Here is a 25836-nt window from a genome sequence, read left to right on the forward strand (position 1 = left end):
ATCTTTAACATTACAAACTGCATTCTTTAGTAGAGTCCCCAGTGGAGTATTGTACATCTGAAAGTATCACATTATGTGTTTGAATGCACATGGTAATTAAACATGGAAGACTTGTATAGTGCTGAACTAACTGCATAGTATTTAAGGTTTTCAAGTTCACAATAACTTTTCTTTAAAGAAGAGAAAAGGGAACCGGTGTAAAACAAGCCAGTTAAATCAAATCTTTTTTCAGTTGACAGAAATAAACCATAATTTTAAAAAATATAATAAATTAATGTCTTCATATTCCATTGGGATCTTCCCTGTTGGCACACTTCCCTTCCCACAATGTTTTAAAGACGATAAAGAACAAAATTATAAACAAAAAATATTTTAAGAAAAAACTAACCCACCCAGTTATCAACCATCCTGACAGATGATCAACTCTCTAGATAGGGTATTCATTGTTTTTCTGGGTTGGTTTTCTTTTCAATGGATCTATCATGATTAAGCTCCCTTGGAGACTGCTTGCTGTTGTAATTGTATTGTATATATGGCATTAAAGTAATTCATAAATTACTAAGATTTTTATTTGACCATACTTCAGATTTCTCATAAAATAAATCTGCCATCACTTTTGCTGATACACACATTTGTGTTTCATAAAATGACTAAAGCCAGCCTATCTTTCCTCACATTTGGAAATATAAAAGATAACAAAAATATCCTGAAAAGTAATCCTATGCCAGATACACCACTTCTCTGTGCAGATGATGAACTAAAAAGATAAAAGATGCAGTGAAACACGATTCTTGCTGCCCACACTGCTGTCAGCATGGCAGCCTCTGTTGCCAGGTGGGGATTTTTCTCCTACATCACAGTAGCTATGTCCAAATGCCAAAAAAAGTCCTTAATCAGTCTGAAATTAAATTTCAAATATATATACTAATAATTATAACAGGCTGGTATTTTTTTTTTTAAGTAGAGCCCACAGAAAACAACAAACATACCCTAACGTTATAATGTCCAAATGATAATGTTTTGGCTTTCTAGACTATGTTTTTATCTCAACATTTAGATAGAAAGCGCTAGGATTAAAAAGAATAGGTTACATTAATGATTATATAGTGGTTGTAGTTTTTCTTGTAGGATCACATATTTTTAGAACAATAAGTAAAATAAATAATATTTAGGCTGTTAATCTTACTTGGTAAAACATAAGAAAATGGTAGACAATGTTTTTTTTTCTGCCGCATCTGCAGCAATAGTAACAGAGAAACTATCATGCCTGAAGAAAGTAATCTTGTTTCTATTATTTTTCTCAGAATGTTTGACCATAGGGACGGGTGAAGAAAGATGGAAAACAATTAAGACCAGTTATGAAGTTCTCCCAGGAAAAGATAATCTCTTCAGCTGCAGGAACACAAAGGGGTAAAATCTAAACAACATGCAAACTGTTTTAAAGAAAAAAACAGCATTGAAAATGCCCATAGCAGGGGTGCCTTTCTCTCTTTGTCTATTTTATCTGTAGCAATGTCTAAACTCTACTAGAAGAGAATGCCCCTGGCAGTTCAGCTGAGCATTTTTGAATGAGTTAAAGAACCTAAAACACCCAGTGCTTACAGTAAGCTCAGTATTTATAACAACACTCCTCTTCATAATGAATCAAAATAACACAGCATGTAAAAAGCATAAAAAAAATAACACACAGCATGTAAAGGTAACAACCTTTAACTAAGAATATACATAACCTCAGAAAGACATTCTAAAATATAACTACTGACCACAACACCTGGAGTTAATGTACTTTCCAGTTACTACATCACATTGTTTTAAAGTCCACTAACCCTCCTAGTGGTGTCTTCTGCTGCTTCATACACCAGCTACTGTGTTCTATTGCAACTACTCTGTATATCACTCGTTGCCATACTGTATGCATTTCACCCCCACCATTTTTCCTACTAGTAGTAGTATTAGTGAAACAGTATGTCTGTTGTAAAACAATACATCAGAGGGACAGTATTAGTTTATATTTGTGCCAGGATGACTATAAGCTATCCTCAGTGACTGTGCTGGATCACAGAAGAAACAGAAAGTCAGACTGCTGATGTCTTTCAGGATGTGTCAGAGAGCCAGATCAACTATGTCATTAGTATGCATATCTCTCCCACCAGTGGGTGTTTTCCCCCACCTGACACTTATGATGAGGGTAAAAGGATGCAAATCCATCAACTAGTTTCTGTACTCAGTCTCTCTTTGGGCACTTGCCTGCTCAGACTGCTGAAAAATTTGCAGAAGTGGTGTGCAACAGAGTTTATTCTCTTCACTTACTAGCATAGTTGAGGTCTACTATGGCCCCTGCTATATGCCTTTTCTGTACTAGCCCAAGCCATTTTTCCATCTTTTCAGCATAGATCAGGCTTTCTAAATGTCCTGTTACTCCCATTGTTGTTCTCCAGATCTCTTCAAATGGTCTGCATATTTCTGGACCCAAAACTGGAGATAATATCTTGAGTTTTCACTAGTTGGTTGAAGTCTTCCCCCCTCCACCCCACCCCACCCCCCTGCCCCCACCCCACTCCAGAAATGCATTGTCTTTAATTTGCTGATCTTCCTTCTTTATGTTTTGCAATCACTTTCACCCATGCTGTCTTCTGCTATGTTACTCTCAATTTCTTCCTTATTGACAACAATTACAGATGCCAATACTCTCCTGCAATTTTCTCTACTTTCTGCTTAAAAGAAAGAGAATTCACTATCAATCCTTTCCAAGACTTGCTGAACTGAAGTATCTTGCTCTATTCTTTTCTCAGCTAGCCTTTGGATTGCTAGTCTCCCACATTCTCCGTAGGCAATCCCATTATAATATTTTAAGTCTTAAAAACACTTTTTACCTTACTCTCCCACCTCATTCTTTAACTAAAGAGGTCTAAAATCACTCAAAGTGACTAAAAAGGGGTCTTGTTTTAATGTAATATCTGTTTAACAATGTTATTTCATTTATGAATTATTAATACTCACAGCCAAATTAAAAACAAAACAAAATCTGCATGCATACCAATTACAAAATTCTAACATATGGAAAGAGTACCATTGGTCAACATATCTCAAATTTCACGTGATAAATCTGAGGTTTATTTTTTTATTTTGAAATAAAATAAACAGTTACAAAGAGGAAAAGTTTAACAAACTATGAGACCCAATTTTGTTCTACATTTTTCCACTGATTGAACCTTTACTTTGCATCCCATCTTCACAAACATCAGAGAAATCTCGATTATAGCTTTTTTAATTATTACTAAAGACAAAATGAATTAACATGAATATCAGAAAAAGATCATGTACATAAAGTCACTACTCCTGTAAAGGGAGTATTTAATTTTAAGTGGGATATAGTTTTCCAGGATTTTCCAAGAGCTGGGTTAATCAGTAAAGAGAGTTCATATTAGTCAAAATGCCAGTGAAAATAACACAGGTCTTGAAATGTGAACATCTATTTGTTGTTTGAATGAGGCTGGGATCTTTGACTTGTTCCATAGAGTACTAATAACCAGAAGACATCATGTACCTCCAGCATTCAAATCTGGATGACTTATAGGTAACGTTTCCTACATTTCAAATCCAGTTGCCTCAGCCAGCACTCAGTTACAGAAGGTTCATTTCTAAATGTCATATTCAAACGACACCTCTTCATTTTAATTCACATTTCACAAACTCACAAAATGTTTAAATGTTCTGCCCAAAATTCCATCAAATATGAACAAATTCACTTAATATTAAATCCATTTCCACCAGTGTTACTACCTAGGTCAGATTTTGTTCTGGTTTAACATGTGCATATAATCAGTGTCACTGATTTGAGCAAGAATAGATGCACCTCTTCTCTTTATGTCTCTGACTCACTTATGAATTTCTATGTTGTCAACCTCTGCATGTTGGTGTCTTTCCTGCCTATATAAATCCTTTCATCGCATGGTGCATTCTGCTTTATCCAGCCCACCCCCCACCCCCCACCCCCCGACATTTCTTAAAGTACTCAAAATGCTCTTCAAGCAAAACCCTGCCTCATGGTGGTATTCCATATGCATGCACTTACTGCTTTTAACTTAAGGGGAGCAAGCATGACTGCAAGCATTTGGTGCTAGAACTGTAAATGGTACATTCCTTTTGGCATTCATCTAATCTGAGCAGGCAGCAATGTGTTTCAGAAACTCTTTATGTTTTGTCAGGAAAGACATTTGGGAAGAACGAAGAGCAATTTTTTCCTTCCACTTAGCCTGCCAACCTACCTTCTTTCGTATACAAATAATTGTTCTTTAAAACAAATACTTAAAAAGTAATTTATGAGAATTAGTCTCAAAAAAATAAAGTTCCTTAGAAATTTGAGCAGTGTAAATAGGGAACAAACAGTAATTAACAGCAATCCCTCCAGATATATACTATATTTTTTAACCAGGAATTAATTACATACTGATGTGGTCTTCAAGCCATTTCTCTCTCCACTGGAAAGAAAGCACTGGACTGAGACAGAAAACCTGAATTACATCTGGCCATTTACTGGTTTGTAATCCCTAGCCAAGTCTTTGTGTGACATTTTCCCTGTGTGCTAAATTGTACAAAATTTCTTGTTGACCTGTTGGTGTAAAAACTGATGTAAAAGTATTATGCTGTACATATCTCATTCAACTGTATTAACAGAAATATCTGTTATATCTGATCTGCTTATTTTTCAAAAAGAAGAAAATAAAGGGAAGAAGTTCAGTATAAAATTTTCTTGAGAAGGTCATTGGCCACTGTTACTCTCAGAAAGATCACCCATTCAGATTTATTCATTTCCCTCTTTGAAAGTTGTCTGGATGTGTCAAAAAACCTTGAAATCTTCCCTAGTAGAACTGGGAAAATCTACTTTTGCTAGTAAGTAAGGTATACCAAAAATCAGACAAGCTGAGCTCTTCGCACTAATTTTGGGGATTTTTATTTCTAATCCTGGCCAAAGTCATAGGATAGAAGAAGTGGAGTAGTACCTATTTATTTATTTATTTATTTCAAAGTAGCCACTCTTCATCAAAGACCAAATGAGTTCTGGTCACTCCGTGCACATGTTCAGTCAATGAGCAAACCTAAGCCAAAGCCTACTGAACTTAATTTGTTCTATTATCCCCTAATTCTCTCAAGAATTTAACATCTATTTTTTACAATTCAAAGATGTTGCTGGGACTACTGTCTCTTTTCCCACAGATGGGGAATTAAAGAGGGGGGCGGGGGGGAGGGGAGCAACAGACACACTATCAACCCCTGCATGTAACTTTTACTCTTCAATTGCTTGCTTGCTTTCTCAAACTATGGTATAATTAAGAACTTTTGTCATTTTAGTCTTGCCTCCTGTAAACAAAGATGATCATGTCAGTGAAATTGGAAGTCCAGAGTTTTATCTACTGACTTACTATTTCTTTTGATACCAAGCTGAGAATTCCAGGTTTATTTCACAGCAAAAATGGCTTTAAATGAATACTCAAGAAAGCTTTCATCTGACATGGTCTTTCCTCTTTAAATTTAAATTAATTTTATATAAAAATATATTTATATTATATATAAATATATATATATATTATAAAATAAATAAAATAAAGTTAAAAAGATAAAACCAACCACTGGAGACCTCTTTTAAAAAGAAAATTGCCTGCAAAAAATGCATGTATATTGTCATACCTTACAGACTAAACAAAACATGTCCATAGCCAAAACTAATTTTTCTGGCTTCTAAATCAGTGTCTGCGCTGGTACACACAGTGATGAATCCTATTACCATAGAGCTGTGAAAAGGAAGTTGCCTACAGTTTTCAAAAGAGTGGTGGGGCGATAGTGTGATGGATATTAGGGCAAAGACAATGGTTAGAAGCATCTGCTGGCTGGAGTTAGGAATGCTCTCCATGCCAGCCCTGAGGCATGTACCAGTGCCCGGCATGCTCAGCATGAGCTGCCAGCTAACTGCCCATGCTTGTGTAGAGGTCTCTGCTGGAGCCCAGCATATGCGATCTATAAGCAACCAAATTCAGAGGAACTGAGGAGGTACTGCAGATTTCTTCTCAAGCAAAAGCAGCAGACTAAGAGTACAGTCCTTCCACACACCCACTGCATCTCCTGTAGGTTCCTTTGTGGTGAAAGCATTACCATGGTGGAGCTTCAATCGTTATTAACAGCTGAAGGGTGTAGCAAATGAAGTTAGAGGGAGAGAGATATTTTATTTTGAAACTGGAGTATTTTGAAATGAGAGCACGAGAACCAAGCGAGTAAATTCTGATATGTCCAGACGGAACAGATTTACACACCATGTTGTAAGTTTGGAAGAAATGATAGGTTTAGAAATATTGGCAGCTATTTTATAAAATAGCATTAAAACAACATAAAGAAATGAAATTTTCACTTCATACATTTCGTAAGTTTTCCTGAACCTTCAGGAAGAAAAATGTTGTTCCAGTTTTATACAGAAGGAATTTGGACATGTGTATTAGTCATTTTGCTATGGATAAGAAAAGGTTTGAGTTAGTAAAAGGAAAACATTTCCTAAAAGTCCTCTTTTGTAACTTGCAAGTTTATCTTTCTCTTAGTTTGATAGGTCCCCACACTGGAAAAAATCAACAATGTAACAGCACAGAGTACAAACCCCTGCTGTTACAAGACCAAGTCCGTTGTTACCACACCAAATACCATGTCCTTGAAACCAAGCTGGAAAACACAGGGACAAATCTATTGCAAGCTAAACCAAGAATGACTTTGGTCTCTGACATTCAGAAAAAAATTGAACTTGCACATACTTCCATGTATTTGAAAGTTAAAATTCAAGAAGCTAAAGCTGTTCCTATTCAAGGTTCTGGTTTCTGTTCTAAAATACCCATTTTAGTGACATTTCAAACCATAAAACATATTTGTGTGGGAAACAGATGACTAATACTGTCTCTACAAATGACTGTTAAATTTTCTGTTGAACTTCCAATTCTAATTGCCATTGAATGCACTTTAAAAATCTCTTGTTGAAAATAGTCTTAATATGAAAGTTTCTTTTCCTAAACTAATTCAGATTAAAAGACCCAGTAGAAAAGCACTATTTTCAAGTTTCTGAGGAAACACAACTATCTAAAGAAATCACAATAAACATAATATAGTTATAAATACTAGTTTGCATTAAAGTACATTATCTCATGCATCTGTATAGTATAGAATAATATGCTTTCTTGACTGCAATGCAACATTGATTTTTTTTAAATTAAACAATCTAACTTCCATAAGAAGTTTAAAGTGATGCTGTACAACCTAAATGACACAACAATGTTCAGGCTATGGTAACTTCTAGAGATGCAGACCAGTAGCTAAAATCACAGCCAATGAAGACCATAAAATAAAGCTGAAGTGTATTACTTTTGAGTCACATCCTTTTTGAATCTCTTCACATCACGACATTAGTCTACAATACACAGATCTCACGTATTTATACCCCTGGACTAACATACCGTATATATCTATTCCACATTATCAGCTCTACAGATTTTAACCTGGTCTGGACTAATCAGTGGGAGAAACAACGGAGCTGAGGATCCACTGGTTTGATTAGCGACTTTTGAATTCAGGAAATACTTCATTTAAGACAACACATATTCTTTATCTGTTAATTGTTGACCAGATACGGTTTTGTTCCTTTTAGTAGCTGCTACATTACTTCTGCATGAGGCACTTGCATCTGTACCTGTTGAGGTACCAGCTAAACTGTATTTCCATAAATTTATAGCTGGACCATAATGTTAACCAGAGGTTTTCAGTGTTACCACCTCATGACCATCACAGCATGGGCAGTGTCTGCCAGGGCAGAAATGATAGCTCATGCTCCCCCGTCCCCATTCCCACCTACTGCTCAAGAAGGAACCTCAAGCCCTGTTGTGGTTGTATGTCTTGGAGCAATGCTGACCCTGGGGTCTGATCTTCCCCCCTTCTTCAGACAGGCTGCCCATGTAGCAGCACTTATTTCTAGAGGAGGGGAGAAAACACATCAATGCCTTCTGGCCAAATGCTTTTTCCTCTGCTCTCTAAACCATTTCCAGCAGACAGGGGAGCACCTTGGCTGTGACAGAGGCAGTCTGGCTGGCTGTTCTTCCCAGGGAGAGGAGAGGCAGGATAAGCAGCCAAACAGAGCCACTGCTGCTGCTTCTCTCCACCCCCCACCCCCCCGTAATAAAATTCTGGGTTTGCATCCATCTGGCTTTGGTGGTATTTTTCAGTTCTGCAATCTGGACACACTTTATGTGCTGTTACATAACTGACAGGATTTTTTTTTTAATTGTTTTTTTGCATGGAAATGATTTAACAGAGTTACTGTATCCCTATGATTACTGGACTTGTCAAATTATTTTGAAGTGTTTGTTAGTAAGTAATTAATCAACTAAAATGGTCCTCTACCTTAGTAGGATTACTTGGTGGCTTTTGAAAAATGGTATTCAGCTTTGGCTACTAGATAAGCAAAAGACTGTAAAATGATTAGGTGTTGCTCAGACTTTCAAAATGAGGCCAACCTTAAATCCAAATGTGAATTTGAAAAGAAACAGGAAAGCAACTATGAACAAAAATGGGTTTGGCAGCAAAAAGGGGAGGCAGAATTTTAAGATTTTTTTCTTTTAGTACAACTAGGTTTTTAACGTTCGTATCAACTGCTACTTGCAGTGATCATTTTGTGACCCAATGGATTTTATTTTTAGGATAATTCCAAATATATGCAGTTGACTTTTTTCCTCATTTATTTATTTATTTATGTTATGTTATTTTATTTATTCCTAAATATTACCACTGAAATGACACATATTCATACTCCTGCCATATTCAGACAGGCCACTGAGCATAATCCCACTTCTTTCTTCTAACACAGTCCTTCACCGTTTGTTGGTATGTGAACATGCTTTTCACACAACCATACATGATGGGATTATTACTTGGACGTGTAAAGTTGCTTCTATAAAACTACCTTGCTCTCCCTTGCTGCTATGTTAGACTTGGTTGTCCCAGTCATTTTTCATTTCATTGTAAAAGACAAGCCTTGATCAATATGAGGTTTGTAGGAGGAAAGGACCTGGTGTTCATGCTACAGAGTGGGCATGACTGTAGAGGTCATCTCCTTTCTTTGAGGAGAACACCTACCTCTTTCCAAGTGGTGAGAAAGTGGACTCACCTTTCTCCTCCCTGCCGCCTACTTCTCAGCTAACTGCTTAGTCATTACCTGCTTTTAAATGATGCTTTCCATAGGCACCTATCTGCTTAATCCAAGGAAGGGCTGCATAGCATTATTGAACATCCACCAGCAGTTTCTGCTTTTGAAGAACTGAGGCCTCTCTGCGCTAAAGAGTTAAGAACAGAGACCCAAAATTCTGTGGCTAAAGAGTGTATTCTCCTACACAAGCATATAAATTAGCCATCCAGTGTGGAGCTGCTTTTATAAGGAGTTACAGGTTCAGCTAGATCACTAAGTAAGCAGCAATTGCCCTCCCTGTGTAATCTACTGCTTTAAGTAACAGCCCTATTTATTACTGCAGCTCAGTGTGACCCTGAATGTTGATTTTCCCTTTGAAAATACATTTAGGAGTCCTCCCTGATCTCAACATTTCCTTAGAAATAGTAAGTTCATGTAAAATCTTCTGACGTTCCCATTTCCAACACACGTGCAGGCGCACACACACACACACGTATGCCTAACCTTGAATAAATTAGTGAATAGGTTGACAGCCTGGTTTTAAGGACTGAGCTGACAGCAACAGAAACTGATTTGAATAAGGAAGTACCAGAGGCAAAGGATCTTTGCAACAGCATTGAGCAAAAGCTGCTGTAAAGCAGATATATGTTAGAGTGATTGGCACCTCAGTGTTCTCCCCATCTCTTTCTGAAAGCTAATGAAAAATGATCATCTTCCCCTTTTATACAGGGGAAAAAGTATTTACCCTTTATGCAAAAACACCACTTCTTCTGTATTTCCTACTTTTTCTACTGAAGTGGATACAAATACAAAGGCAGCTTCCATGTGACAGACACTGTCATCCACAGCTTTCAGAGCACCAGAATAGAGATGCTCATTTAGGACTCATTGTGGGCTATTTCTTTGCATCTCAATGAGGAATAAATACATCTGTCTGAATATTAAATACTCCTTTGCGCTTCAGTTCCCTTATGATTTTCAATAGGTCCACTACGAGTCATTACAAAAAGTAGTGCTCAACCAAGGCAAACTGTATGAAACAGAAGAGCGTTAATGTTTTTCTAAACCTCATATTCCTCCTGTTAATACAGAGAAGAACCTGTGTCCTTCACAAGGAGCACCCAGGTACATATTTTCAAAAGTGTTCAAGCTCTGCTTGCTCTCCCTTTCTTCGCAGTTTTAGTGGAGTTGGACTTTAGACACCAACCACATGAAATAAACCTGTGGATTAATTAGGAAATGTGCACAGAGGGTGGGTGCACAGAACTGGGACATGCCAGTTAAAATGCCGGTGAACTACATGTGGTAAGTATGTATTCACAACTTTGTATGAGGGTATGTGTCAACAATGAAAATATTTTCTAGTGGGAAACAGGAGTAGTAACCAATGACAAAAAATTTGGAGCAGACAAATTTTGTAATGCTTGTGGTGTTTCTGTGGAATATGTTATAATAAAAATAATATAATAAAATAATTACTGACTATACTATGCAAACCCTAGGACACTGACTTGGCACATCCACCAATCCACAGTAGATTGTGTCAGAATCAGGACAAGCATAGTAAATGATAGTGTATTAGAAGGAAAAAAAATATTAATAAGAATTACTAGGAATCCTGGGGTGTCTTTTACTAAAAATGAAAAGATTTCTGGACTGCTGTGTCAAATTACTTCACAGGGGTAAGCAATTTCATTCAGTGCTCAGTATTTCGTCACTGGTTCAAATGCCTACCAATGTGCCTATGTATTAAAGCTTGTTTGTTGGTCCCTCTTATTACTTATGTACAGAAATGTTTATTTAACTGAACAACTGTTACCACAACTTCTGAATTGCAAGAAGTATTGAAGTATTACATTTGACATTTTTTTTACAACAGCTGATAATATAATATGCAGTAGCAGGAAATCTTGCAAAAAATAAAAACAACAGTAATTTAGTAGAAATTAGGACAATTGCAAGATCCATATAGTAAGTTTCAATTTTGCACAAGCACCAAGTTTTATCTGTTGTTATTTTAAAGTAAATAATAAAATACAAACTAGCTTCCAGAACTATTTTGCTTTTTGATGACTAAAAGTAACACGCACTGATAACCTGTTTTATGAAGGTAGATTGCTTTGAAGGTGTAGATGTTTGCCACAGTATAATAAAAGAGAGGTAAATGATAGATAATACTGCTCCAGTTCTCTCAGGACTTCTCAGGTGTCTGATTTGTATAGCAGAAGACTTTAGAACACTGCCTAATATGTAAGAATATATTTTGATTTAAAGATTTGCCTTTACAAGTTTTAAAAAATACATACTTAATATACTTGTGAAACAAACGTAATGCAGTCATCAACAAAGCTTCTTCCAAAGTTGTGATTCCATTTAAAATTTTATTTTGTATGTTCAGAACATCACCAGAAACATAGAAACTTGTAGGCACAAATGACTCCATATCCAGAGTTTTTGAATAAAATATTTTCTATTGAAATTGCAACAACACATTTTTATGATAACTATATAACTTAATATTTCATATATACATATAAAAGTCATGCATTGTAAAGAGTCATTTTTTCTAGAACATGATTCCTAGGTGCTAAAATTCTCTGTAGATCTTACAGGTTTTAAACATGTCATATTTTTTCTGTACTTATTAAAGAGTTAATTATACTGATATCACATTCCCAAATAAAACAGAAAATGTAGTAAAGCTGTGTATTTTCTTTATTTACCTTACAGTTTTTTTCCCTGTATTAAAAAAAAATAAATCATATAAGTAATAGCAAAACAAATGTTTAAACCAGCTCACAAGTATGTAAGATATGTAAAATCTAGTAGTATAAACTAGGATGACAATGCAAGGGTATAAAATATGTTCTATTTCAAGTCTATGGTCCATGAGTAATATTGCTTCTGTACTGGCCTTGCTTTGACACATGCAAGTCCATGAAATAATTCATGTCTTACTATGTACCAGACTTGGAATCAACCAGGAATGAAAGGAAATGGTCCTCAAGCTTACCGACTGGCAGCTTGTTTTATTTCCACCTGTGAAATACAATTACCCTTTTCTTGCTATGAGGCACATCCAAAAAAAAATTCAAGGCTGAATTTCAGCCCTGAAATTCAGATCCCCAATATTCTATTTCTGCAAGATTCTTTACTATGTGAATAATTCCTCCAGTTAAACTATAATTTTAAAAGGATCTTTGTCCTTATATGGCCCTTTTTTCTCTGAGTTTCTATCATTATTACATTATGGCCACTTAGCCATGTGATATGCATTATGACCTTTGGCACCGGAGTGTTAGCATTTGTGGGAGAACTCTGTACTGCTGACTTCTGTAAGTGACCCACACTACTCCTTAAGTGTGATCATTCTTTTGATTTTCCAGTTTCGTTAGTGGAATCCAGTGTTGTGAAGATGAGTATCATCAGCCATTTGCTTACAAGCAGAGTAGATGTGTAAACATTTTTAAAAGTCTTATTAAGTGTAGTGCTTTTACATGTTTTGCATTCCTGATCTGGAAATACCATTTGATGTATTGACAGCCTGACAAGGAAAAGATGCACTTAGCTGTATAAACCATACCAGGTCTCTTTATGTATTTTAGAATCTGTTTAAGAATTTGGAGAAACAGTCTGACCAAACACAGAGCAAGCATTGAACTGGGACTGAGGAGATCTGCTTTTGTTCTTGGGTTTGCCACTACCGTGCTGGGTACCTGTGTGCAGTTGCTTCCTCTTTTGGTGCCTCAATTTCACCACCTGAGAAGTTAAGATTGATTTTAATGGTGCCAGAGTTTCTTCTGAGTGAATGACAGAAGTTGTGCTCCTTTCCAGACACTGCTAATAGCTGTTCTTGCTCAAAGAACTGTATACTATCACTCTACCTGTGAAATATGTGTACTTCTGTTTGAAAGGTGGAATGTAAGCAAGCAGTAACTCTGAGAGCAACAGGGTAACAATTTTTAATGTAAATACTGCATTTGAACAGCTCCTAGAAAATATTTATAATGCAACAGCATGCATACTAATAATACTAGTACTTGACTGCATTTTCTCATAGTATGATTTTGGCATAAGCATTTATGAAAAATATGATAGTTTGTTTTTATGATTGCAAAGCAGTTCCTAAGGTGCAAATTGTAGCTTATACAATTTTGATGTGTCCTTTTAAAAAGTATGTGCTTCTTTTATCTTAGATGGTCTTTGTTACCAGTAGGATACATACTTTACTCATTAACAGTAGTTTTTAAAAAGCTTTGGAGAGAGATCCAGAAAAGCTCACATTTTGTACACTTTTTCCCCTTCTAAAGGCTTTGAGAAAGGCAGTTTCCCATGACAGAGTGGTTTAAACCAGGTTTTTTTTCTGTTCTGAACTTTGCATTGCATTGTAACACAGTACTGACTGCAACTGTTAATATGCCAAATCCTGTAGTACTAATTCCAGCAAATCTCCCACAGACTTTTGTGGGCCCTAATTCCAGATATAGGATTTGGTTCTATAAATAGTCACAGCAGTTCAAATCAGGAGTTTAAATGGTAAATATAAAACCCTTCAGACAATATAAAGGCAATAGATCTAATAGTGCATGAATGCAAAACCACTCTAATTGGAATATAGTGGAATTTCACTCAGATAATCTGGTAATTTGAATGAAAACTTTGTATACTACACCAATCCCTCTCCAAGGGTACCACCAGTTCAGTAACATTCCATTCATTCACTAATCACACCATGTGTTCATTTAACCACGAGCAGCATTTGAACTGAGCCTTACCCATAGAAGCTTTTGTATGGGACTCCCCAGCCAGTCCTCCCTAGGAAAGGTTTCTGTTTCTGCATGTACACCATTTTTATACAATCTCACATTCTCCACTGGCAAACATCTGCTCTTCTGAAATATAGTCGGGCCAGAAGCACAGATCATTCTTGAAGTGGTGGGTCCAGAAAAGGACATGATCTCCATCTCCTACAGGGGCTGTTTTTACGCCATTCTTCAGTTCAAACACCACATCACACTAGAAAGAAATCTTATTCTGGGGGCGGGGTTAAAGAGAATATCTGTTTCTTTTGACTGTGCTACCCCCATCTTTCCTTTTAGTGTGAATCTGTTCATTTATTTGTCAGATCCGAGACTATCTTATGCACACTGCTTCACAAGCAGTAATGACAATTGCACAGACTTGTTTGTCCACAGCATTCTTAAAGGGCGTGATAACACCACTCAGCATGCATTTATGTGTTCTAGGTTTCTTCATGGCCATTTCTTTGTTTTTGTTCTAACGTTATACATTGCCTTCTCTTGTAGTTATATGCAAATCTAAATAATATGAAGTTGATTTTCCAGATCTTTCACATTATCTTAGGGATGAAACTTCTTTTCTTCTGTAAATTACAATTAGATACCCTAGCCTTTCTTTTACTTTTTCTGACAGCTAGAGTACATGATATTTTAATTGTTGGTTTTTTTCACAGTAAGTCATTTTCTCATTTTCCAAATGTTTCTTTTAAAACAGATACTAATGAATAGGGTCTTGCATGGTTGTTTGCTGTCTATAGGTTTTACATGGGCATTGTCACACAGGTGAGACTGCATGACTTACTTCTGACAATGCAATTTCACATCACCACACATTTGCCTTTCAGCTTCTCTTTCCTTTTCTGCTGCTTGCTTTTTTTGCCGTCAATTTGTAAACTCACGGTCCTGCGTTTCTCCAGGTTTAGCAATTCTTGGAATAACTCTTTCACGTTGTGGTTCAGCTTGGCAGAGGTCTCCATGAAAGCACATTTCCACTTCTTAGCCATGGCTTCTCCTTCACTGGTGTCTACCTCTCTGTTTTGGTTCTCATCATTTTTGTTCCCCACCAGCATTATTGGAATGCTTTCTACATCTCCTTTAATCTGACAGATTTGTTCGTAGATTGGTTTGAGCTCCTCCAAGGACTGTCGGCTGGTGATAGAGTAAACCAAAATGAAAGCATGTCCTTTAGAAATGGAAAGGCGTTGCATGGCTGGAAATTGATGGCTCCCTGTAGTGTCAGTTATCTGCAAAGTGCATATGCTTTTATCACAGCTGATCACCTGCCGATAGGTGTCTTCAATGGTAGGGATGTAACTCTCTCTGAAAGTGCCTTTCACAAATCTCAAGACCAAAGAACTTTTGCCCACTCCTCCAGCTCCAAACACAACAACCCTGTAATCATTGCTTTGCTCAGGCATGCTTCTTGGTTTGTCTGTTGCTCAGCTAAAGATCTAGGAAAGAGAATGTCAAAACCAACAAAAGAGACATTAATACAGACATATGTGGAGAATGCACTTTGTGATATCTCTCCCAAGAAAAGAAATGAATATGATATAAGTCATCACAAGTTGTAATAATTTAAGAAGACTTGCAGCACGTTACAGAATGGGTTATTTCAATAGTAAATTTATATCAATCATTATTATTATGAATTTTATATTAATATTATTATGAATAAATATTAAATTGAAATCAGTTATTTCGATAGTAAATTTAGGATATGCAATGTTACCTGCACTGGTAGCAAAACACTGTCTTCATCACTGTATGATTTATCTTAAATTAACATTGTGAGTTTCAGTATTCTTCGTACTGGACTAATATCCCCAGAAATAAAAAGCTGCATCTGGGAAATGGTATACCAGCAAGACCAAGGCCAGAACAAATTGTAGAAACTGAAATACTCTTCTGTCTCTAAAACAAGTCTCCTCAAATCATTGTTGAAACACACCAATATACACATGCATGACAGTCAATTACTCAAAGCATGCCACGTCTTCAGTAGTTAGGGAATTTCTCTCTACTACAACTGGAGAACACTCCTGAGGGACATCTAAGATGTGTTTGTAGCTTATTCAGCAGTAGCACTAAGTGTACTTTGTTTCTAACTCTTTGAGAACATGCACCCCCAATTCAGCATGGTTTTCCACTCGCATTTCAGGTCAAAGAGTTCATTTTGGTAAACTGAAATTGTTCATGTTGTCTGCCTTTTCATTCTAATCTTTATTTCACAGCAGATTATATGTGACTGGAGACATGCTACACTTGTCAGAAAGGCTGTGCAGGTGTCTTCACAATATTTTTAAGTGGCTTATATTGTCAAGGTTGGCAAATGCATATGTCAAAGGTCACAAAACTGTGATCCCTGAAGTCAGTTCCCCTTGACAAAACCTGTCTGTAATCTGTAGGACCACAAATAATTGTCATCATTATTAATAATGGAAATAGTAAAGCTTTCACAGGGCTGCAAGCTGTAGTCATTTTGGAATTCATTGAAATAAATGTGAAGATGAATTTGTCCTCGCATCAGTAGGAGTTCATTAGGTACACAGCACGTACGAGTCTCTTTATATTTAGTGATATTTAAGCAAATAAAGACTAAAAAATTAAACCCTGGAAGTTTAAACAGGTCTAGGATGTTGTTACTTTTCAAACCAAAGCTAGATACAGAAAAAAATATGTGTGGAACAAACTGCGAAATTTGCTGCACCTGTATTTGCCCTTAGGAAAATGGGCTGATTTAATGGGGAACCTTGTCCAAGTGCTCTAATGGTCCAAGGTAGTTGAATTTGTCTGTTGCACTGTTTCCTGAGTAGCAGCTAATGCAGAACAACCCAAAGGTATTTCTTACTGAATAAAGAAAGCCTTCAAGCTATTTCTTCATTGCAGCAGGAAGAGTGATTGCATTGTGGGGCAGGATTTTAAGTTACCCTTAACCTGTTTAGCACAGGGAGAATAGGATTGGTGCTGTAGAGGTATGGATGTGAGTGGAGCCCCCATGACCTTATCCCGGTTGCCAGCCCACACTGAATTTTGTGCTTTTGCATCTTTGATGCTGTTGCAGCCTGTGCCAGTTAGATTAAAGCTATGTCTGCCCATGCTGCACTAATGTCTTCATTTTTCTGTTCAAGCATACCCTGATTTTGTTATCCTTCTTGTCCAGGGCATCCTATTCTGTCCTAATTCTAATGTCTGAAAGCTAAAAACATCTGTCTTTACATAATGTGTTGAATGAAGGAGTTGCACTTCCTCATCTGCCACACCATAGGCAGAATAACCAGGGCAACTGGGGATGCTGATCCTCAGGCAAAGTGGAGACGCTGTCACAGCTCTGTCTGCCCAGATGGGCTTCAGGCAGAAGGCAGCTTCACCGCTTCCTTCTCTCCTATGCTGCGGTCACTGTCACTTTCAGAGACCTGTTTAAATATAGGAAAGATTGATAAATAGAAGTGTTCATCCTGAGGCACTGAAGCAAAAGTTTTTTCTCTCTGACAGCAGAATTCAAAGAATGGAAAGAAGGGTAGTCTCGGAGAACACTGGTATATGTGTTTATGTAAGAGGGAAAATCCTCTGAGGAACAAGGAAAATGGATGACCAGCTCATGCTGTTGAGAAAATAAGCAAAACCAAAGTAGCTAGCAAGAAATGAGAACAGAGGAAGCTAGCAGGACAATTTTCCACTGAGAATAAACCTGTATGTGCGAGCTGTAAGCACGCAAATTCAGAACAGTTGTAGGACTGCATCTTGAGGGTGACTGCATAGGATGAGCTACGATAAGAATTATAGTTTAATAATTTTTGTGAGCAAAAAGGCAAGAGAGAAAATCATAGCTATTTCACCTCAGAAGCAGCTTAAGTGTTGCACAATCAGGTAATATGTAGTCTGGGAAGTATGACATGATGAGAAAAAATGCACTATGAAAATCAGTGAAATACAGAGTAGAGAAATAATTTTTTCAAAGCTATCTGACTGTAATCCTGCCATATTAAACTTCACGCTTTAAGCATACTCAGAAATCTCCAAGAAACTGCCGTATATAGTTGCTCAAATGTTAGAACAAATTGAAATGTGGCACTTAATGGTGTGAAGTATTAAGCATCTGAAAAGCTTCTAAGGGAACCTGAAATGGCATGGTAGCTAATCTTCAAATACATAATAAATTGTTGCAAAGAGGGATAGTGTGCACCTGTAGTGGAAAAAAGGTGGAAATAATGGGCTTAGGTTGTAGAATAGATTCACATTAGACAACAGGAAAACTTTGTAGTGGTAAGAAGAGCACAACTATTGCTGAGGGAGATTTTGCAGAGTGGCTATAGAAATGACCACAGAATCACAGGATAATTCAGGCTGGAAGGTCTCTGGTCACTGCTGGTCACGGCAGGGTCAGCCATGAGACTAGAGAGTTGTTCTGTCCTGTCAGAGCCTGAAAACTTCCAGTATTTCCCACAGCTTCTCTGGGCAGCCTGCTCCACTGCTGAATTACCCTCAGCGTGATTTTCCCTCCCGTATATCTAATCCGAACTATTTGTGTTGCAGCTCATGCCTGTCACCCCTCCTCCTCCCGGTGCCCATTGCTGTGAAGAGTTCAGCTTCACCTTCCCGACGGCTTTCTCGCAGGCGCGGAGGGGCTGCCCGGTGCCCCCCCGGGCGGTGCCTCCCCCCGGGCGGCCCGGCCCCAGCCCCCAGCCCGCACGGCGCCTCGGGCCCGCGGGGGAGCTCGCCCCGGGCCGCCGGCCGTGTCCCCCGCCGGGGGCGCCGCAACAGACACCGCGCGGCTGCTGCCTCCGAGCGCTGCGCGGGGGCGGGTTATCGCCCCCCGACCCACCGCCCGGGGCACGGCGGGCCCGCACTGCCGCCAGGGCCGTGCCCCTGTGGTGCCCACCACGGCCCCAGGGCCTTCCCGCGGAGCTGCTGCCCAGCCTGTGCTGCTGCGGGGGAGCAGCAGCCTCAGTCGCTGTTTGGTCAGTCCCACAGGCAGGTCTGTTAGTCCTACGGATCCTCCGTTTTACCAAGATTAAAAAATCAGATTATTTTAATTTTTGTTCTGCTCAAAGCAAAAAACGCAATAAGCTCAGACAAGGCTTTCAGATCACACCAGGGAAAGGCTTCCCTAGTTTTTACCGTGTGCTTACATTCTCTGTGTGCGTCTGGTCAGAGATCCTCCTGCAGTGAAAACCATTCTGTGTGGCTGTGCTGCACAGGCACCCAACCTGATGCATTTCATACCGCCCTATGAGTGCATTGGGTTTTCTTTGTCTTAAAATATATTAACTAAAACACACAACAGGACAAAACAAAGTAGCACGTTGTTTCATCAGTGTTCAGTATTCTGGCCAGTGCAGATAAGGGAAAATTAACTTGAGAGAAGTTTGACTTTTCAGATGTACAGTATCCTCCCTGATTCATACCTTGAGAACCTGTCTGTTTCATAACCTACACATAGAGAACAGCAGTTGCATTTTACACTTTAAAGCTGACTTATTCTGGAGTTTATGCGTAATAAATCCTCATTTGCTGCTTTTGTTACTTCATGGACTACATCAGTGAAAAAAATTGCTATCATCCTGTGACACATCACTTTAACAAAACTATGCTCACTTAAAATGACGAAGCACATTTTATAACTTACATCCACACCCTTCGTTATTTGTTGGTTACAAAGTTCAGCAAGTTAGTGAGTCTCCATATACCTCTGCTGATTTACCTCCGTTTTCTGCAGATGCTCCACTTGTGCGAGGCTTGAGTTGCTCTAGCTCAGCTGCTGTGACTGAGGCCAACGGGGCTATTCATTGGGATAAAAGGCTGCTTCCAGTTCAAACTCAACTACAGACCTTTGTGCTGTTCCTTTCTTAGCTGTTTCTGACATGCCAGGTAAAGAACTGAAGAGCTGTTCTGACAGGAGGATACAGTTCAAGGACTGAGTCATTTTGATACACAATCGGTTATTTTGTTATATAGTGATAAAAAAAAAAGAGGTATTTAAAAATGTTTAAACAAACTACCCTGCACTACGGATTATAGACTTGATAGCTGAAACTCTTCATGGTTTTGGGGTGACTAATTACATGTGGGTGTGTTAGCATTTACCAAATTGATGTCACTGATCCTGTATTTAGCCACTGGATCTCCATAGTTATCACTTATCTTTAATAATTTTTTATGGACTAACTTTTCTATCAATTTTATTTATGACCTGATTCTTATGCTTGTATTTAAGCCATGAATAACACATATAATAGAAGGCAAAATGTTTAGAAAGGCTGAAAAATAACTTGTGAAAATTAACCTCCTTGAATACTTACCCTTAGAGTAATATGAGATGAGAATCTCCTAGCTGGTGAGCCCATCCAGTTTGTACTTGAAAGCTTGTATAGAAAAAAAATTGCCCACTCTCCAGTGTTTCCACAGTTTTGGTTTTGTTGCAAAAGGATTTAACCACACTCGTATTGTTAGACTTCCATGAAATGTCACAGGTTGCACATTTCTTTGAAATTTTTTGGCTAGGTGGTATTTTTTAGGGTAGTATACATTTTAGAAAACAACCTGATACTACGTGTGCTGTCTGGAATCAGAGGCTTTGATTGCATCTTCACTGATCCAGTTCTTGAGGTTTTAAGATATCCTACTGACATGTCAGTCTGATGTACAATACAGCAATTGTCAGATACTATGTATTGATTTCCTGAAAGCTCTTTTTCCTCAAGTAAGATCATCTCATATCAGTTACTGATTTTGTTTTTTTTTTTTTTTTTTAAATGTTTAAGGAGATGTCTCTGTTTATATTGTCATTGTTATGATGGAAATCCAATAATTTACATGCAATGCATTTAGTTCAAAAGCTTGCATCAATTTAAACTAAAAATCCATCAGGCTTCCAGTGATGACACCATCATGCAAAGACACAAAGTGCAAGGCGAAGAATAATACCAAATGTAGATATACACGAGATGGATTTCAGCATGTTTGTAAGGTTAATGGGCATTTCACCACACCAAATGTGAAAAAAAGCACACATTACTAATACACAGGAGGGAAAGAGAGCTCTGCAAGTTTTTACTTGTCCATTACGTATATAAACAGGCATTTCTTGGGGAGTATTTTCACCATATTTGCCAATGATCTTGGACTTAAAGAGTGGGGATTTTCTTACTTCTAGTGTCTTCAACTTTTACTACAAAATGCTCTTTTTCATTATTTTTTCTTTTTCTTTGCTTGGCTTGCTTTGGTCTTTTCAAATCAATGGAAATTTGTATGTGTTTGAAGACAAAATGGTAACAGTTAAAACAGCCTTTTCTTGCAACATGAGGTTCTAATCCATGTGGAAAGCATATTTTTATTCTCATGCTGAACAAAGTGTTCTTTGAAAGTCTGCTTCTCAACAATCAGCTAGTGTAAATTGTGACTTCCTCACTGAATAAAAGCTGTAGCACTTTTGATTGATGTCAGCTCTGGCTTTTATACAGGTATTGTTTTTGCCATGTTTGTTAATAGAGAAGAATATTTTCACACTGTTAGTGCCTGTGTCATTGATATTTGAGCAAAGCCTTGGCCAGATATAAGCATCTATTCAAAATACCTTCTCTTTCTGCTTTACATGTTTACATAAAATGGGAGGACAACTGGCCAAGTCATATTAACATAAGTCACTATGCATGGATTGACAGTACTAATGATGATAATTAAAATTAATGCATTTAGACTAAAACCACTTCCTACATTTGCTTTGCCATTTCAAAGTTACAGCTTGGTAAGTTACTGCAACATCATGCCTTTTTTTCTAAATGTTTATCTATGTATTGGTGACTTCCTTGCACTTGAATTTAAGTCTGTGATATTTGTGTTAGTAGATACTATTCAGACATCGTTGGATAACAAATATTAGGCTAAATATTATTTATTCCTGATCGTTCTAACTTTTTAGATACCTTAACAAGGCAAAAATATAGAGAGGTGTGTCAGATATTTCAGGTCATACCTTCTCCCTATGAAAAAACCTGGTGGAAGTCTTGAAATGCAAAGAAGTCTCTCACAAAACAGTGTGATGTGGGATTTGAAGGCACCAATTTACTATATTTTGCTCAAGGTATTTATGCAGTGCCAGAGAACATTAAGCCATTTGACCTAAGATTTCTCTGGGCTTTTTCACTGTCTTCAGTGCAGTTTGAACAAAGTGTCTTATTTTATTCTTAAAAAGAATTCTTTGCCTACAGCTGTTCCAACTAATGATAACTCTCTGAGAAGCATCTCATTGCTTTAGGAAAGGTGATTATGCTGCTGCTGCTGAAATGTTGGTAATTGGTTAAATTAGTTGCCTCCAGAAACTTCTTAGACTCTAGCACCAGTTTTGCTGTTATTTCATAGTAATAGCTTGGGTTTTCCATTAGTCTAAAAGCTCATGATAGAAGTCCCTCTAAACAAAATTTTATGCAATTGGTCTCTGAATCTTGCCCAGTGTTAACATTTTTTTCAATTAATGCTGGAGGATGGTGAAGAATGATGTTTCAAAATAATGGCAATACTGCATGATCAGTGAAGATTAAATCCACTTCAAGATTTCCAGCACTGAATGTCCAAGCGCTAACATACTGGTTTACTGAAAGAAAGCTGACTTAGTGCTGTGTAAAGTAGTTACCGTAAAAAGGAAGTTGGGCACTGTTTGTGTGACCTACAGGTTCAGCAAACACAGTTCAGCAAAGTCCTTAAGAAAATGCTTAAATGGTGTACATTCTTGTCATGGGTTTTTTTGGGTTTTTTTGTTTTTTTTTTTACCCTGGGCTTAACTGTAGTATAATTGAACACTGTTTGTAAAGTCTTCATATATAGCATTCATGTGATATAAAGGCTGTTTACGGTGGACAAAAGATTGAGAAAATCAGTGATTTTGGGCAGGTCAGTGTAGGTGCAGCAGCTAGAAATGGCGTGGAAATGTTCCCATATAACAAGTCTTATTGACCAAACAGCATTCAGCTATTGGACGTTGAAAGCAGTGTAATGATGTAATGTAATAATGTAATGATCTAACTTCAAGATCTGTGTAGAAGTTACCAAGTGTGGCCAAAAAAAGATGTGAAAGAACACGAGTTTTGGAGTTCCAGATTTATTTTCAGAGTCAATACAAAACTGGATGACATAAAAGGCCATGGCAAAAATTAAGAGTTTTTCTCAACTATACTTTGAGAGAAAAGGAATGTTAACTTAGCATTTTGTAGCATCAGCCAGAAGAAGGCAGACCAGATTAAGTTAGAGACAAAATGGCATCTTCCGTGGAAGTAAAAAGTAAAGAGTTGAGTGCTTTCCTCTGACACACTGTCCTTGTTATAATATTTACTTGTTCATGTGAAAGTAAGAGATAAAATCAGACACTCTTCTTATTCAACATATGCATAGGAAGCAAAAATTCAAACTACAGATTCAGTTTGGCTTGACTGAAACAGTTTCTGGTTTAGAGTTAGACTTTCTACAACATTTGAACTGTTTGAATTTGCATGGAAAATTCATCATTTAGAATTTTCTAACTGACATGAAAGCAGTGGCTCAGTCTGTACAAAACTTGATAGGGCTGAGACAAAGTAGAAAGATAAACAGCCCTGCATGACCGGAATGTCAGCAGACAAAGTATGTCCTTCAGGAGACCTAGTATAGCCTAGGTGATTGTAATATTTACTTTCAAATATTTAAAAAAGAAAAAGGGAAGAAAAATAAAAATGGCTCCACTTTTTCAATGTTGGCTAAAGTGTTTCTTCCGTTTTGGGACAGATTCTTCACTACATTACAAATGCATATGCTACACTACAGACACAATCTAAGTATTAAGTCAGGATATCAATTTTGGAAAGTTTTTTCAGAGAGGTTCTCTGAAAGGTTTTACAGATTCCCTTCATACTGCTGGCCTAACACAGGAGAGTAATAGAGAGGACAGGATCCTTTCAAAATAATTTGTCACAGTTTTTTTCTGTATTTAAAGAAGTGAAATATTGTCCTAAACATCTCCATGTAAAGAAGGTAGAATCCAGCCCCTGCAGTGTTCTGTGATCACAGATGTTGTGCTCTGCTTTAGAAAATTTTTATATTTTCATCACACTGAAGTTGAAAACCTCCTTGACGAAACAATACCTTTTCAAAATTGTTTGAAGCCCTATGAATTATTATATCAAATGGATCCCTTGGTAAAACAAAACCCCCAAATACATAACTGTCAGTAAGAAAATATTTACTAGCTCTTGGGCTAAGATATGGCCAGCAAGGATAATGGCAGGAATAGTTTTACTAGGCAAGAAAGAACTGGGAAAAAAAGGGACAAGAACTAGATGAGTTTTCTACAGGGGCAATAGGTAGCATGGGTTTCTGAAACTAAGTTTAACCAAAGTGGCATTTCTTGTTGAAGGCAGGACTGCTGATGGAAGAATGAACAATGCAGAAGGGTCTATTGGTTCCATTTTCTGCTAAGCATTCATGTACAGAAAATTCAAAAGGTGCTGGACCTGATCCAACAAAGATCTTTAAAATCAGGAATACACTTTAATGATTTGGTCTACTGTTGTCCAAGAGCTTTCAGAACTAAACCCTGAGTAACAGGTATGTACTAATGAACCATTACCATAAAACAAGATTCAGCATCATTGAACACACCAAGTGAAAAAACATTCCTTTCATGCAGAAACAGCACTAACATGCTAAGTTTACCCAGGGTGAACAGGTGTCCTACTGATTGCCACTTTTTATTTAGTGAATTGGCTAATCTTAAAATTAGAAAAAGGAGAGTTTAATGACTTAGTTCCTGTTTAAACTCAGGTTTTACCTTAGGTATGTTAGATACTTCATTGACTTAAACAGAACTACTCTTATCTACTCAAGCATTTTGGTAAACCAGTATCTTAATCTTTCAAGTGCTTACAGTCAAAACTCAGTGACAAATAACTCAGAAGCCTTTGTGGATGTGTAGTTAGGTATTCATGAATTCACACACAGAAATAAAAATGTCAAGATAACAGCACTGTATTCAACTCTCCCTGGGACTGATTTTTTTGAGTTTTTTTCCCAGCTTAACAGACCAAACACTGTAGGTTTTGTTCAGTTTTCAATAAATTTAATCTACCTGAGTAAAGATAGAAAGATCAACTTAAAACATTTTATGTCCACCTTTCAACATGTAGGACACTATGCCATGGGGTAGAGCAGTAGGGTTATTAACTGGAATTTGTCACTCACATAAAGGCGGGATCAGAGACTCAGTCTGACCTTTCAGCCCCTCATTTTTTAATAGCAGGCTACTCTACTTTTGGCAACTAGCTATAACTTTACATACTGTAGTGAATTTCTGCTTCTCCAGATGTCCACTAGCCAAAATAGGTGACTTTTTATTGTGCATCTTATGGAAAAAAGTTGTGGCTTTTAAGTTTTCCTGAATAGAGAAAGTTAGAACATATAAACCACTAAAAAAAAAACCCAATACACCAACCACCAAACCAAGAAGGAAAATATCCCAAATAATCATTTGACCGTAGAGGCTTTGGATGTGAAATTCCATATACTGGGAGATTCATGATAAAAATCCAAGCATAAGCAACAAGCTAGTTTCATATAAATGTGTGTCTTTACACAGAAAAGCCATACATCCATGGAAGACTGCTTCCGTTCAGCAGAGGAAATTGTACAAAGAGCAGTGGCCCTTTTGCCTTTCTACTGTAGACCTCAATTCTTTAATGTCAGTTTCAGACTATTTGCACAAATCTTCTATAGAAGCAGAATTATTAAAGGCTAAGTGCTTCTGACATATAATTATAACTTCTATAATTATCTTTCCTTGTTGGGCTGGAAAGGATAGCTTGG

General features: G+C 37.4%; 1 protein-coding gene across 1 annotated transcript in view; it reads right to left on the minus strand.

The window, feature by feature from the left end:
• Positions 1-9692: 9692 nt before the first annotated feature.
• Positions 9693-25836, minus strand: part of DIRAS2 (DIRAS family GTPase 2) — a 31447-nt gene continuing 15303 nt past the window's right edge. Inside the window, exon 2 of the mRNA XM_080371993.1 lies at positions 9693-15458. Coding sequence (XP_080228119.1) covers positions 14826-15425 — 600 coding nt within the window. The 5' untranslated portion in view covers positions 15426-15458 and the 3' untranslated portion in view covers positions 9693-14825. The remainder of the gene's footprint in view (positions 15459-25836) is intronic.

This window comes from Falco punctatus (assembly GCF_963210335.1).
Source record: "Falco punctatus genome assembly, chromosome: Z".
NCBI lineage: Eukaryota > Metazoa > Chordata > Aves > Falconiformes > Falconidae > Falco > Falco punctatus.